General features: G+C 42.1%; 1 protein-coding gene across 1 annotated transcript in view; it reads right to left on the bottom strand.

The window, feature by feature from the left end:
• The window catches only part of LOC306660947 (protein phosphatase 1H-like), a 130,962-nt gene that overhangs the window by 26,610 nt on the left and 90,393 nt on the right, over window positions 1–13,959 (bottom strand). Inside the window, exon 5 of the mRNA XM_079139700.1 lies at window positions 12,886–12,993. Within this exon, the coding sequence (XP_078995826.1) occupies window positions 12,886–12,993 (108 nt within the window). The remainder of the gene's footprint in view (window positions 1–12,885; window positions 12,994–13,959) is intronic.

Genomic DNA, 13,959 nt, shown 5'->3' on the forward strand with positions numbered 1-13,959 from the left:
TCGGGAAATTTACTCCTGTCCAGTAAATATGAACACCAAGGGAGTTGGTCATCTTATCTTCCATCCCAAATTCAACTTTTAGAAACCAGAGATTCCATTCTGCATTTTTCCTGTGGGCCTAAAAGTATCTTTTCATAGTGTTAGCCACAATAGATCTTCAGGAAATACTTGCTGAGACAAAGAATGAATAAGAGAAGAAGAAAAAAATTAAACCCTGAGACCCCTTCAGGAGATGCCCTAAAATCATGGTGACCCATCAGTTTTGGCTGGATAACTCTGATACTTCCCAAGAGTCATCAAAAAGTATTGTACTGATATTTAACAGGAGTACCAAACACTTTCCTGTTCCTCCTTTTTCCTCAGAGGAGCTACCAACAAATAAACAAAGGGGAAAAACCAAAACAAAACCAAAACAGTGTCAAGGAGCAGGAATGAGTCTGGGGGCACACAAGACCCTTGACTAACGTGCCCTGAATGAGTCAAGTGTAGTTTTCTCACCGGGCTCCGGGCTTCCCAGCACTTAGCAATGTCCTAATGTCATCACTGGTTCCTATTTTAACAGAAGCTGGTGACAAGCTACTCTTTCATCCAGTCCTTCCACTTAGCACTCAGCTGCAGGCTGCTGTTTCAGCATTTGTCTGACATGCACCCCCATCTTTGTCCTATTACTGATGATATTTCGGTGGCATATTAAGAGAGCTCATAGGACTGTAAGCTGACGCTGGTGTCTAGAAGTCACATTTTAAAAAAAGAATCCTTCAATTCTTCCATTTGCCAAATCTCTGCTGCTTCTTTGGGATGCCCTTGCAGCTTTACATCTTTATCAGCTCAGCAAATTCTTCAAGTCTATTTTCCCTTTTAAGTATTCCATGTAGGATGCAGAGCTCCTGGAGTTCAGGCTTGGCTTTGTGGAGGAGAAAGAGCAAGAAAAGAGCTTGCTCAGGTCTCTGTGTCTAGACAGCTTTGTGACTTCAGACAAGCCACTTATTTTCTTTAGCTCTCAATTTTCTCATCTTAGAAATCATTTTTAAAAAAATTAAAAAGAAAAAAACAAAATAAATACTATAGCACCTGCTCTTCCTTACAAAGATATTATGAAGGCCAAATAAGATCACACAGAAGAAAACTGCAAATCCTAATGTATTACATGTTATTCTTTATGATCTCATAGCAATAACTCTGAGTATAAGCTAGTTGTTGGAAGGAAAGAAATAAGACTGGGCTCAGGCAACCTGGGGTCCAATTCCAAAAATCTCATTTAGAATAACAGTGGTTAGGGCTCTCAACAGTGTACTTGGCAGAAAAGCAGAAGGTGGTTCACAAGGTAAAGGCTGCTGTAGGTGGTAGGAAATAAAGAGTATGAAGTCCTGTCCCCTCTACTCCCAAGTGGACAACCAAAAGCTCAGCCCATATAAGTTTGAATATAGCACTTGTACCAGAAGAAAAAACTCCCACGCACTTCTTCACAGTTCGATAAACTAGGTAGATTGTTTCAGGATTCTGGCAGGCCACCAAGGTTGGACCCAAATTCTCTATAGTGATTCTATATATGTAACATGAGGTCAAGAAACTAAAAATGAATCTGGTGGCAAAATTCGGTTTGAGACCGACCTCTGTCCCTTAGTAGTAAGGTAAAACAACTTTGTTCATTCACAATTTCAAAGTTTAGGGACTACCTGCTAGGTGGACATAATGAAGAGGACTACCAACTCCTCAGAGGGAGACTGCTGGGGTGAGGAGTTGGACATCACATACCTTCCTTGCGGAGGGAACTGTGGTCTGGAGATGTGAGACAGGTGCACATCTAGCTTTCCTAGTTTGGTTTAGTTACAGAACTGGATTTATGCTGGGCAGTGCTGTGGGATGAGGCTTGACTTCCCAAATCTCCTTTTGTGAAATGAAAGATTAGGACTAGGTGGTCTGGGCAAGCTATGTCTCTAACATTCTCCGACTCTGTCATCATAGGATGAGTTAGACCTTGGTGTGACTGGCCCCATGACTTCAGAGCACTGGCTGCAAATGAATCAAGTAGCATTTAAGTATTACAAATATGCTGTCTGCTTATACTACCAAGGAGTTGGTTGTTTTGGTTACAGGTATAATTTTATACTAGAAATATATCACAGATTTTTTTTTTTGGTTTATAACAGTTTTATTCATAACAGCCTAAAAGTGGAAATACACAAATGTCCTTTAACATGTGAACAGCTAAACAAACTGTGTTGTACACCACTCATCAGTAAAAAGGCACAAACTACTGATACATGCAACCTCCTGATGAATCTCCAGGGATTCTGAATTGAAAAGTCAATCCCAAAAGGTCTCCTATTGTGTGATTCCATTTTATAATATTCTAGAAACACAGTATTATAGAAATGAGTAGCATATTAGCCACAGATATTCCTGAGGGTTTTTTTTTTTTTTTCCTTTTTTCTTTGTGGAGTCTACAGACAAAATAAACATTTGATGTTGGAGGATAAGGTACAATCTAATAGTTTGAAAAGTTTCTAAATGCACTAAAATATTAGGCAGTGGAGAAGATAGCCTGAAGTTGTACTGGATACCTGGCTGCTATAACACAAGGCTTCCATTTTCTCCACATAAGGCCTGGTAATTCACCACTCCATAGGGAAAGCTTTAGGAAGGAATATGCTTACCTGCTGGGATGCTCCCAAATATAAGCCTTCCACTGGGTTTCCAATGGCTGGCTCACCTCTAAGTGAAAGACTCATAGAACACTTTGGTCAACAAACAGTATTGAATCTAGCTCAAAAATCATTTGAGGAACAAATCCATTGGAACAAATTCACTGAAATGCTCATTTGTGGTGAAAGGGGACAGAAGAAATTCCAGCCTGTGAGTACAAGAATCTAAGTACAGTACAGATGGGTTGAATTGTCATTCAATCCTCTATTCAGGAGGCAGGCAAGACACAGAGTGTCCAAAGAGCCCCTTGCCTGCAATGCTTTTGACGTGTGCTTGTTATCAGTGTCCACCCCTTTTGAATCTCTAAAATGTCCTGGTTGAAGTCAAGCATTCTGATGCATGTCTATAATTTTAGAGACTCAGGGGGCTGAGGCAGGAGGATTAAAAGTTTAAGGCCAACTTCAGCAATTTAGCAAGACCCTAAGCAACTTGGCAAGACCCTGTTTCAAAATAAAAAATAAAAGAACTGGGGATGTGGCTCAGTGATAGAGCACCCCTGGGTTCAATCTCCAGTACAAAAAATAAGTCATAGTTGAGGGCAGATACTATGGTCACCTACAGTATGAATGCTATTCTTGATTCCCCTGGCTACTACTTCTGGTCACTTGGACTGAAAGAATCACCTCTGTTACTACATCACAAGGCTCTTTTTACCATGGTGGGTTTTCAGAGACTTTGGATGAGTAACCTGCTATGCATGTTGCTTGAGAAGAGGAGGTACCGCCACATTGGTAAACTGTGGCACACCTGTCATACAGCAAGGTTGATCCTATTGATTGCAGTTATTCTGGTAGCAAGAAGCCCAGGTCACAGCAGACTTGTGTTGGAGCAGAGATGGGGTGGTTTGCTTCCCTAGCCTTCCGGCTGGCCATATGCGTTGTAAGAAAGAATCACAGTCCAGGACTAGAGTGCGATGGCTCTCAAGCCTATTTTAGGATTATGCTACAAGTTCCTGAGGTACAGTACAAAATGGCTTAGGATAGCATTTCTCAGAGCAGTCTTTGGGTCACCAGCTTCAGAATTATCTAAAAATGTGGAAATTCCCAGGGCCTGCCCTAGACCTAGTGATTCAGATTTTCAGGAAGTGGATTCCAGGGATTTGTATTTTTAAAACAAACTTCTCTAACTATTCTTACACACATTAGTGCTGTAATTAATGCAAAAAGGATACTGCATGTTTTATCTAAACTTCCAAATGAAATTATTTTTTAGTAATGGGTCAGAAGCTCATAATCTCTAACAACAGCAAATGTTTGACACAACTTACAGGTTGGCTCTCATGGTGAGGTCATAAATTTTATGAGTTGCTAAGCAAGTTTTTTTTAGTGTGTGTCACAAGTAAATAAAATAAACCTCAAATTTTGGTTTTATTCAAATAGCTGGTTTGCAAATCTCAAGTCATTGGCTAAACAACTCATGTAAATGACACACAGATGCATACAAGTGATGTTTTACTGTTGCGCTTGAGAGTTAAGAGAAAGAAGCCAGCAGGCCAAATCATGAGTTTCTTGTAGGTAAGCTTAGAGTGTACCAGAATCAAAGAAAGTAGTTTCTGTACGCTCTTCACATGTGATCGACACCTGACATTGAAAGTGATGGTGGTAGTGGGAGGGGGGACACTTGGCCCCCAAGATCACAACTCATCAACTGAGGACCAGAAGTATGAGATATTACAGATGTACAGAACTAAAGAGGAAATTAAGGAAATGGTTAAGTCTGACTGTTTTAGGATACCAAAGTGTCCTGAGAGCTCCTCATTTTCCCTTTGCACAGGGGGAGTCATTTTTGTGATGTCTGAAGTTTATATAATCCTGGGGATTCTCTTTAAAAAAATGATACAAAAGTAATTATGAATACAAATTTATATACCAACATGAATGTTTATTATGAATGAGAAGAGAAGCCACAATAAATTGCTGGAAACTTGGATTCTAATCTTCCTTTCCTCAGACAATGTTTAGAAAAATGTTTTTTGATTGCGATCTTGCTTTTCCTCTCCATCTAGAACATTCTACGTTTTCCAGCAACAAGCAGAACTTGTAGGATCTGATCTGAGCAATTGTCTCTAATACTTTAATTTGCATCTTTGTAAATCTGCCTTTATATATCAAATTAGATTTCCTTTCTTAATTATCTAAACAGTTAAATGATTGATTTGTACTAGTTTGTATTGGAGAGACAGACGATTGTTTAATTCTCAAGACTTCAGAGTAGAGAGGGTACTTCTACAGGAAGACTATCAGAAGACTATCACAGGAAGTCTCCCAGAAAACTGCCATCAGTTCCTTCCCTCTTTTGTACAAGCATGGTGCTCCTCACATCAAGAGGTGGCTTCTGCTTCCCCTCTCCTTAGATGTGGGTTGGCCTCAGTGATTTCCTAGATCAACAGGATATGGTGGTGTGAAGTTATGGATTTCAGAGGCTAGGTCTTAAGACTAATCTGGGACTCCTGAATCACTTGTTCTTGTGACTGTTTATCTCAGGATCCGGAGATGCTATGAGAAGCCCAAACCATGCAGTTTGACTATGATTACTGTCTCAGCTGATCTCTTAACTGCTAGCCAACATCAATGGCCACTCGTCTGAGGACTTCCAGCCCAGCCTAGTCGTCACATGACTCTAGCTCAACCAAAATCTGCCTGTTGACAGTGTGAGAGATTCCCAAGGGAGAACCATCTGGCTAGGCTCAGTCAATGGCTGCAGAATGATGAAAACTAATAGTAATTTTCTGGTAAACCTCTATGTTTTGGAGGTTGCTTGATTTGTAGTCAAAAAGGTATAAAGGTATCGTACAGGGATTAACACTTCCAGGCCCTCTCTCCCTATAGAGTTGGTAAGGGGGGTCACTGAACCCTCTGGAGTTTTGTCCCTACATGTCCATGAGTGGCACTTGTTACCTCTGCTCTCCTGTCTTCCAGCAGGTAAATACTAGGAAAACCCTTCCTCTTTGGGGTTGGAAGACAGTCCACAGCTGTCCATTGGATGTTTAATTTGGGGATTGGAGGAGAGGATTGAGAAGTATATTTTGGTCTTAAATCCAAACCATGGTTTCCAATCTAACTTTATATTAATTATAAAGTTATTTTGATCTCATACTCTTGTGTCTATTTCTTAAATTGGTTTAGAAAATTCAGAAGCCATAAAGTTATTTTTTCTCTTCAGACCATAATAAGCATCACCATTTTTCTTTTAAGTTAGAAAGTGTGTGTGTGTGTGTGTGTGTGTGTGTGTGTGTATACACACACATGTGTGTACAGGGTATTGACCCTGGGACCTCCCATAAGCTACGAATGCACTTAGCCCTAACCAACATCTAACTGGATCATATGACTGAATCCAAGGGAGAACCATCACTTTTACCATTGAGTGAAACCCCCAGCTTGTTCTTTTCTTTTTGGGTTTGTTTTTTTTTTGTAGTACTGGGGATTAAACCCAGAGCCTCACACATGATAGGCAAGTGCTCTACAACCTAGCTAGATCCCCAGGCCCTTGTATCTATTCATTTTTAAAATTTCACTCTGCTTCATCCTCTAAAGTCCACCACCAGTTCTCCTGCTGTCTCACATATACCTTCTTTCAGTTTTGACAGTCCCTACTCCAGTTCAATTCCTCACTGTCACATAGTGACACAGGCTGCTGCCTGCAGCTCCCCACCCCTCCAGGAGCTCCCCAACCTGCATGCTGTTACAAGCTAAGATACTCCCTTGCTTCCTTAGGTCCAGTTCAAGCACCTCTGCAGTAATTAGCTTTATTACAGCTAATAGCCCTTCTAGGTAATCTTCCAAACTCAGTGACTCCCTAATGCAAATTTTATTTCATACCAAACTCACTCGGCTTCCTTCTTTTTCTTGTCCTACTTATTCCCCTCTTTAGATTATATAGTTCTCCCTCCCTTATTCAAACCCTTTTTGTCCCTTAGGACACAAGAAACAGGGTTTATGGCTAATTATTCTTTAGCAAATCTTACCTTCCAACTGGCCCCAAATTCTAATTCCTTGAGGACATGTTCTCCAGTGTTTTACCCATGATTTCTGCAGAAAGAGCCACTGAAATGTTGTGGTTTCGATGGAGTAGGAGATAATAATTATAAGGCCAGGTTGTGTGCTAAGTACTTTATATATGTCATTTAATTTTTTCCCCTTGACTTCCTTCATATAACAACCTTATTGTTCTTTTTTTTTTTTTTTTTTTTTTTTAACTGAAGAGGAAGTTGAGATTTAGATAAAGTAACTCTCTTAAAGTCACTTGGCTAGCAACTGTAGAGACAGAGCTTAGAGCCAAGATTGAGTCCCAGGCTGAGTTTTTACCCACTCTATCATACTGCCCCCCAAGGTTATTCTGAAGGGTCTAGAGAATTTCAAAAAATAAGTGTTTCCTTATCCATCAGCCAAAGAAATTTATTGGTCAGGTGCAGTGTAATCCTGTAATCCCAGCTACTTGTGAGGCTGAAGCAGAAGGATTCCAAGTTTGAGGCCAGACTCAGCGACTTAGTGAGACCCAGTCTCAAAATAAAAATTAAAAGGGCTAACTTGAGATGTAGCTCAGTGGTAGCACACCCCTGGGTTCAATCCCCACCACCAGAAAACCTAAAACAAAACAAAACAAAACAAAACAAAACAAAACAAACACGTAGGTAATGGCTGCTGCCCTTTTTGAAAACTTCAAGATGATTAGTCACACATATACCTTTTTGCCTATTTATGCTTATGCACTGTATATACAATCATATTCTGCTTCACTTCCTATAGCACAGTCATTTACCCATGTCATACACTCATACTGTTTCTTATGACCTGACCAGACTGCAGAAAGTCCAAAATATTACAGAATACACTCTTTCCCCAAACCAGATTTTGGCTTGGAGTACAAAAAGCCAAGAATCAGAAGTCTATGAATGTTAAGATGCAAACATAAGGCCTCGAATATTATTTATGTTTTCATGGGACACAACAGGAATCCCAAACAAAAATTGTCATTCTCCCTCAACGTTGAAGTGAATCCTGGGAATCTCTAAGTGTGAAGCCTTCCAGAAGCTGGTAGGGAAGAATAGTATTTACTGGCCATCTCTGACCTCACGCCAGGTCATTTCACCCATGTTCTTCTTTGCTTTTCTCAATACCTTGTCAATATAGGCCTTTTTGCCCCCAACCTTGAGTAAGAGGAAAGGCAGGCGGAATCATGTGTGCAGGCCATTGGTGCCAGGGCTGGATCCTGGAGTCTAAAATCTGTTCTTTTAGAGAAGGCTGTTTCAGATAAAAAATATTATCTAGATAAAAAATCCCCAAGAGCTAAATGAGTGACCTAGAGCTATTTAAAAAACAAAACGAAACAAACAAACGAACAAAAACCAGCTGATAGGAATCCTGAAGACTAAGAAGAGGCATAAGGAAGCAGGGAGAAAAATTAGGCTCCGTGTGGTTCTGTCTGGCAGGGACAAGAAGAGGGAATTGCTGAGTGGGGGAGGGAGTTGGCTCCCAAACAGAAAAAGGCCCTGTTCTTCCAAGGGCCTGAACTGGGGCATAGGCAACAGCACAGTCCTGGAGTGGAAGCTGGAAAGAAGGGTGAAATTAAGAAGAATCTTAGCTGTACGCAGGGCCTGTCACAGGCCAAAAAGGGGTGTGGAGCAGAGAACATCTGGAAGTTGAGGCTGCAGGTCTGTGCCAAGCTGCCTGAGTCACAGGACACACTGTGTGTGTTGGATGGAGGTGGGAGAATTGCTAGAAAAGAGGGGAACAGCGGAGGGCCTGGGCCTCAGGGCCTGAGAGTTAACAAATGCTTTCCTTCTCCACTTGAACTCTTTGGGATGGTACAAAAACATTTCAGTGAGCTTCATCAGCAAGAAGATGGCAAGCTGGCTGGGGAGGTTTTCCTTCTGCTGGGCCAGGGTCTGCAGCCTGTCACAGAAAATACGGTGCTGTCGACAGAGTGAGAATGGCTCCTATCCTGCACTGTAGCCGCAGCTCGCAGGCCTGGGTTCCCTTGGCGGGGCCTCTTACGGAATTCAGGGCTTGGCCAGAAATCCTTGCCTTCTACCCTGGAAGGTTTGAGGGAGACTCAGCAAACCTGGCGGCTGCTCTTCAGGTTTGGCAAACTGGAGATTTTTCCAGCGCCTTGTGTTCAGTGAAACTGAAAATGTGTTTGGCTAGAAACCCTTCTCTAATTTTTAAACCCCTGTGCATTTTTTACATAAATTTGATCCACATGTTTTTGATTTATTTATATTTAACTCATCAAATCAAATTAGGAGCTACAATGATGAATGGGAACAATGCTAATTTCCAAGAAGATTCTTGAGTCCTTTTTCTTAGAACTAAATCACATTTCCTCACCCCCGCCAACAACCTCCCCCCCCACCCCCCACAACCGTTAAAACTACCAGACTGAGCTGGGTTTGAAATTTAGAACCAAATGTGAAATAAAGATCCATGCTTGGCAAAGACAAAACTTAGCAGGGGAATGTTCTTAGGAAGTACAGTGAGAAAGTGGAGGCAGAGGGGGGCAGTTATCATGAGATGATTTAAACATGGTGACCTCGCTTTCTGGGCACCCCCCAGAAGTGCCCCTGCCTGGGCTGGGGAGATAGCTCAGTTGGTAGAGTGCTCGCCTCACAAGCACAAGGCCCTGGGTTCAATCCCCAGCACCGCAAAAAAAAAAAAAAAAAAAAAAAAGTGCCCTGCCATTTCTCTTGGGTATGATCTTATCACTATTCCCTAGAGCAAAGGACATTTTAGCCCCAAGATTTAGGGATGGGGGTGAGGGGCGGCCCCTGAACCTATCTTCCTTTGTTGGTTCTCTTCCATAGGAGCCAACCAAAGCTGCTCCCCTCTCCCCTTCATGGCACCCGTCTCCACTTTCCTGGCTCTGGCTAAGCCCTCTCCATCTGGAAGTATTTAAAATGTACAACCATATTAATCTCGTGAAAGAGAATCTTAGGATATATAGTACATATCCATTAAGCTAAATTATAGGTACGCAATCTTATTTTGCACAATTCTATCTGGCCTAGTTTGCATGTAAACACACACACACACACACACACCCACTCTCACACCCACACTCACTCACAACCACTACTGCCTTTCCCAGTCACCCCTTCTCTTCCAGCATTTCCCCACTCCAGGCTGCCAAGGTGTCTCTTAGGTTCAAGACAAAAGTACCCTCTACAGAATCCTCTGAGCCAGTACCTTGTGGGTCCCTAGGACCTTGGCCATAGAAATTTCCTTGAACTTGGCTCTTTCCCCTATAGGCCTTGATCTAATTTAGACAGACCCAGGTACAAGTACTAGTTTGCTACTTGTTATTTTTTTTCTTGAGGTCTAATTTCCCAGTCTGTAAAATGAGCCTAAGAGCCATACTTACCTCACAGAGTTGTTACGAGGATTAAATGAGATACTGTCAAACCTTAGTATATTGGGTGGGGAGCAGGGAGGAGGGTACAAAGTGTCAGTTAACGGGAAGAAAACATTTTAGGGATCTGAGCACAGCATTGGCAACTGTAGGTATTATAGGTTTAAAAACTGCTAAAAAAAGTAGACCTTTTCCTGGGATCAACAGTAGCAGAGTGATTTTAGAAGAACTACAAGCACAGAGATTCTCCTTCAAACCATATTGAGCTTCTTCTCACTTTATATAAAAAGTATTTACATATGTCTATGGTGGGGGGGGGGTGAAAATGAGGTTTTCAGTCTGCTCTAAGGAGCAAAATGGTTAATTTGTGTTTCCTGAGATCTCCAGATGCTTCTGGAAAATAGAAAGGAGAAGGTGCCATTTAACATGTCTGATAAATGCCTCTCCTCCAAGGGAGAAAATAGAGATGTTTGAGTCAAGTTACAAGCCCTGTTCTCAGTGGAGTTCAAAGAAACCAAGTTTGAGGTCCCTATTTATTCCTTTTCTCTGGTGGGAAGTTCCTTTAGCAGTAATTCATGATAACAACATTCATGATGTGGGCCAGGAGAGACCAGGAACCCACCAGCTGGGGGCCATTCTGTAGTAATGGGGCTGCCCGTGCACAATTGCTGTGAGGCCTCAAAGAGAACGTATGTTGGCTCCTGAGCAATGGTCGTTTCATTTAAAATCCTGAGTGATGGCAGGAAATGTTTGTTGTTTTCTAAGTCCACTATTTACTGGAGAGTTCCCTTTCAGTGACCTCTTAGGCCCTGTATCTAGATGTGCTTTGGATGCCAGTTGCAGCTCTAAAGGACTCTAAAGAAACTATCCCTGCTCACATCCCTGCCAAAGGGGTGGGCTGAGGTGGCTGTCTGCATCCACAGAAGGCACTCGAGTGGACATACTCTCTGAAAAGGCTGGGAAGACACTTATGGGCTCATATAAAAGGTGAGTTGGGTCAAGCAGGCTCCCCTCTAGAAATCTGGATTTGGGAGACTGAGAAGCCAGGTTGACTTGTAGCAGAGACATGGAATGTGGCTGGCCACATTAACAGCAGAACTCTCTCACGAAGGCTGACAGATTCCTGCTGTGGTAGTTCTCCATGGCTGCTTTGATTCTAGAATCACTCTCCCATAAAGCCTGGATGTTCAAAGATGCCTCTGGTAGACACTGTAAGCATCTTTTCCAATATAATTAAAGTAAACATCTCCTTTTCCTTTGGTGTTAGCTTGAGGGGTTTCTGTTTCCTCCAATCCAAAGAATGGACATACTTCATTAAAAGAGCACCCACTGAGCAGGGGCCTGGTGACTTGTGCTTCTAATTCCAGCAACTTGGGCAGCTGAGGCAGGAGATCCTGAGTTTGAGGCCAACCTGGGCAATAAAGCAAGACTCTATCTAAAACAAAAACAAACAAAAACACCCCAAACCCAGCATGGGAGGGTGGGAGTGTAGCTCAGTGTTAGAACTTCTGAAGTCCTGTGTTCAACTGCCAACATCAAAAACCAACCAACCAAACCCAGTACCTACTTTTGGGAAGAATACACAGGTGGATTGTATCTACACATTCTGGCATTTCCAGTGTGAGGCGTGGCTTTAATACTCAGTTTGACAGTAGGGCTTTCTCACTCACTCCTCCCTGACAACTACAGAAATTGGTAATGCTCCTTCTTCCTCCCAGTGGCCTTTACAGCTAGGGGAGGTCCTGTGATACAGTTCTGGCCAACAAGATGCACGTGAACGTACATTGGGATGGAGGCTGCCTCTCCTTCCTGTCTTTCTTGAGAATGTTATACTTGGGGTTGCTGCCACCACCTTGCAACCAGAACTGCAGAGATACCAGCCCTGGCACAGCTGAGAAGCAGAACCCTCACTAGGAGCTACCAAATCCCAGCCTTATTATGTAAAAAAGATCTGTCTTTAAAATTCTGTGAGATTTTCTAGAACATGGAAACAAAGTCTTTTCCGATACACTCTGCAAGTGAACATAGAACTGATAGGTTTTCCAGTATTGTAGGAAACTTGAGTTTGAAAAAAACCAAATGTATGTTCAATGTTTTTTGATTTAACTTCTCTAAACAACAGTTGAATAATGCAAGTTCTCTAGGTAATTAAAATCTAATGGGAGGATAAGGCGTGCCTGAATAATTGTGATGTAAGGCAGTCAGTGAAAATGCCATTAGAGGACAATGCTCACTGTGTCTCAGGAGTAGGCAAAGTTGACTGGGGTAGGGGAAAATCACAGAAGTCCCTAAAGGAGAAGCACCTGAGTTAAATCACAGAGAAAAATAACTGCATATTTGGAGGTAAGGAGGCAGGGCATTTTTGGCAAAAGGAGTAGTTTTAAACAAATATGGGAAATTAAAGGTCGAGTACAGAAAACAAATTTACCTGGCTGATGCGGGGGAACAAAGATCAAATTTGACCAAAATTACAAGTCTTGAATGACTACTGAAGGAGTCTGGCTTTATTCTCTAAGCCAACAGGGTGCATTGAAGGTTTCTGAGCAATTAGGAGTCAGAGGAATTCTTTGGGAAAATTTACCTGATTGCAATCTGTGGGATGGACTGAAGGAGGCAGAGAGGGCCACCACCAGGAGGTTGTGACGCTCTCTGAGCAGGAGGTGATGAGGGACTGAACCAGGATGTCAAAGTGAGAATGGAGTGACATGAGAGACACTGAGGAAGTGCATGTGACATGAGCTGGCTACTGTTTGGATATGGGGGTGAGCCAGGGAAGGAATAAGGAAAAAATATTTTATTGTACAAAATACACATAAAAACCTCAAGTGGTACCTCTGGAGCTGAAGACAGGAATGGTTTTATGTAGATGTTGGAGTCATGCACCTTCAGGTCATGGTCCCCAAGTCCCCTGGTCACTCCAATAGTTGCCATTACTCGGGCCTAGAAGTATAAACAGAGGATCATCAGAAATAAACACATAGTGAAAACATCCCATCATGCTACAGCAGCTATGGGCTAAGAAAAAAATTGTCCAATTACTCCTGCCCATCTTTCCATGTCCCTTGCTGTTGACTTGTGTGAATAGTTGTTACCAAGGAAGAGTGCCACAAAATCACTTCTGAATTTGAGGAATGGTCTTTCTACCAATTATCCTAACCTTATTGGGTTGCTGTTGTCTCTGCAGCTTTCTTTTGTAGAGACTGGAGAGAAGAGTGCCCCCAAAACGAACTCCAATCCACAAGTAATGTCTGCAGTTACTGAATCAGTTCATCCCAAACCTGATAGCATCCATCCATCCATCCTTCTGTAACACATCCACTCTACAAGTATTTGCTGAGCCCCAGTTATGTCCCTAGTTCTGTGATAGGTACTTAGCAAAACATAAATAGTCAGAGGCCCCTCCTGTCCTCCCAAAGCTCAACTGTTAAGCTTTATGGCTAGAAAAAGTAAATTATTAGCAACTCTGTATCTGTCCTTTTAATGTTCCCACAAATTCCCTCTGGGTGGACAGGAACAAAATGCCATGAGTGCAGTAGCTACCCAGAGACCTCTGGGCTGAGACCTCAAGCTTTCTTCACACTGCTGTTCTGTTTTCTTTTTAATGTTTTAAGATGCCATAGATTTGATGTACCCAAACATTTACTGAGCACCTACTATGCTCAGACACCACGTGATAGGGGACACAATTTTCTAAGGCTTCATTCTTACTATAAAGGAGCTTGGTAAGGAACATGAGAGGTAATGTCTAACTAATAACATATGAAATATGCTTAAGTACTGAAGGACACATGAACAGTGAAGACTATGTGAGTTTACAGGAAATAAAAATTCTGCTGAGAAGGTCCCTGGAGGAGGTGGCACTAAGCTTCATGCTGAAGGATGGATAGCATCAAGACAGGCAGACTC

This window comes from Sciurus vulgaris, assembly GCF_902686455.1.
Source record: "Sciurus vulgaris genome assembly, chromosome: 5".
Classification (NCBI taxonomy): domain Eukaryota; kingdom Metazoa; phylum Chordata; class Mammalia; order Rodentia; family Sciuridae; genus Sciurus; species Sciurus vulgaris.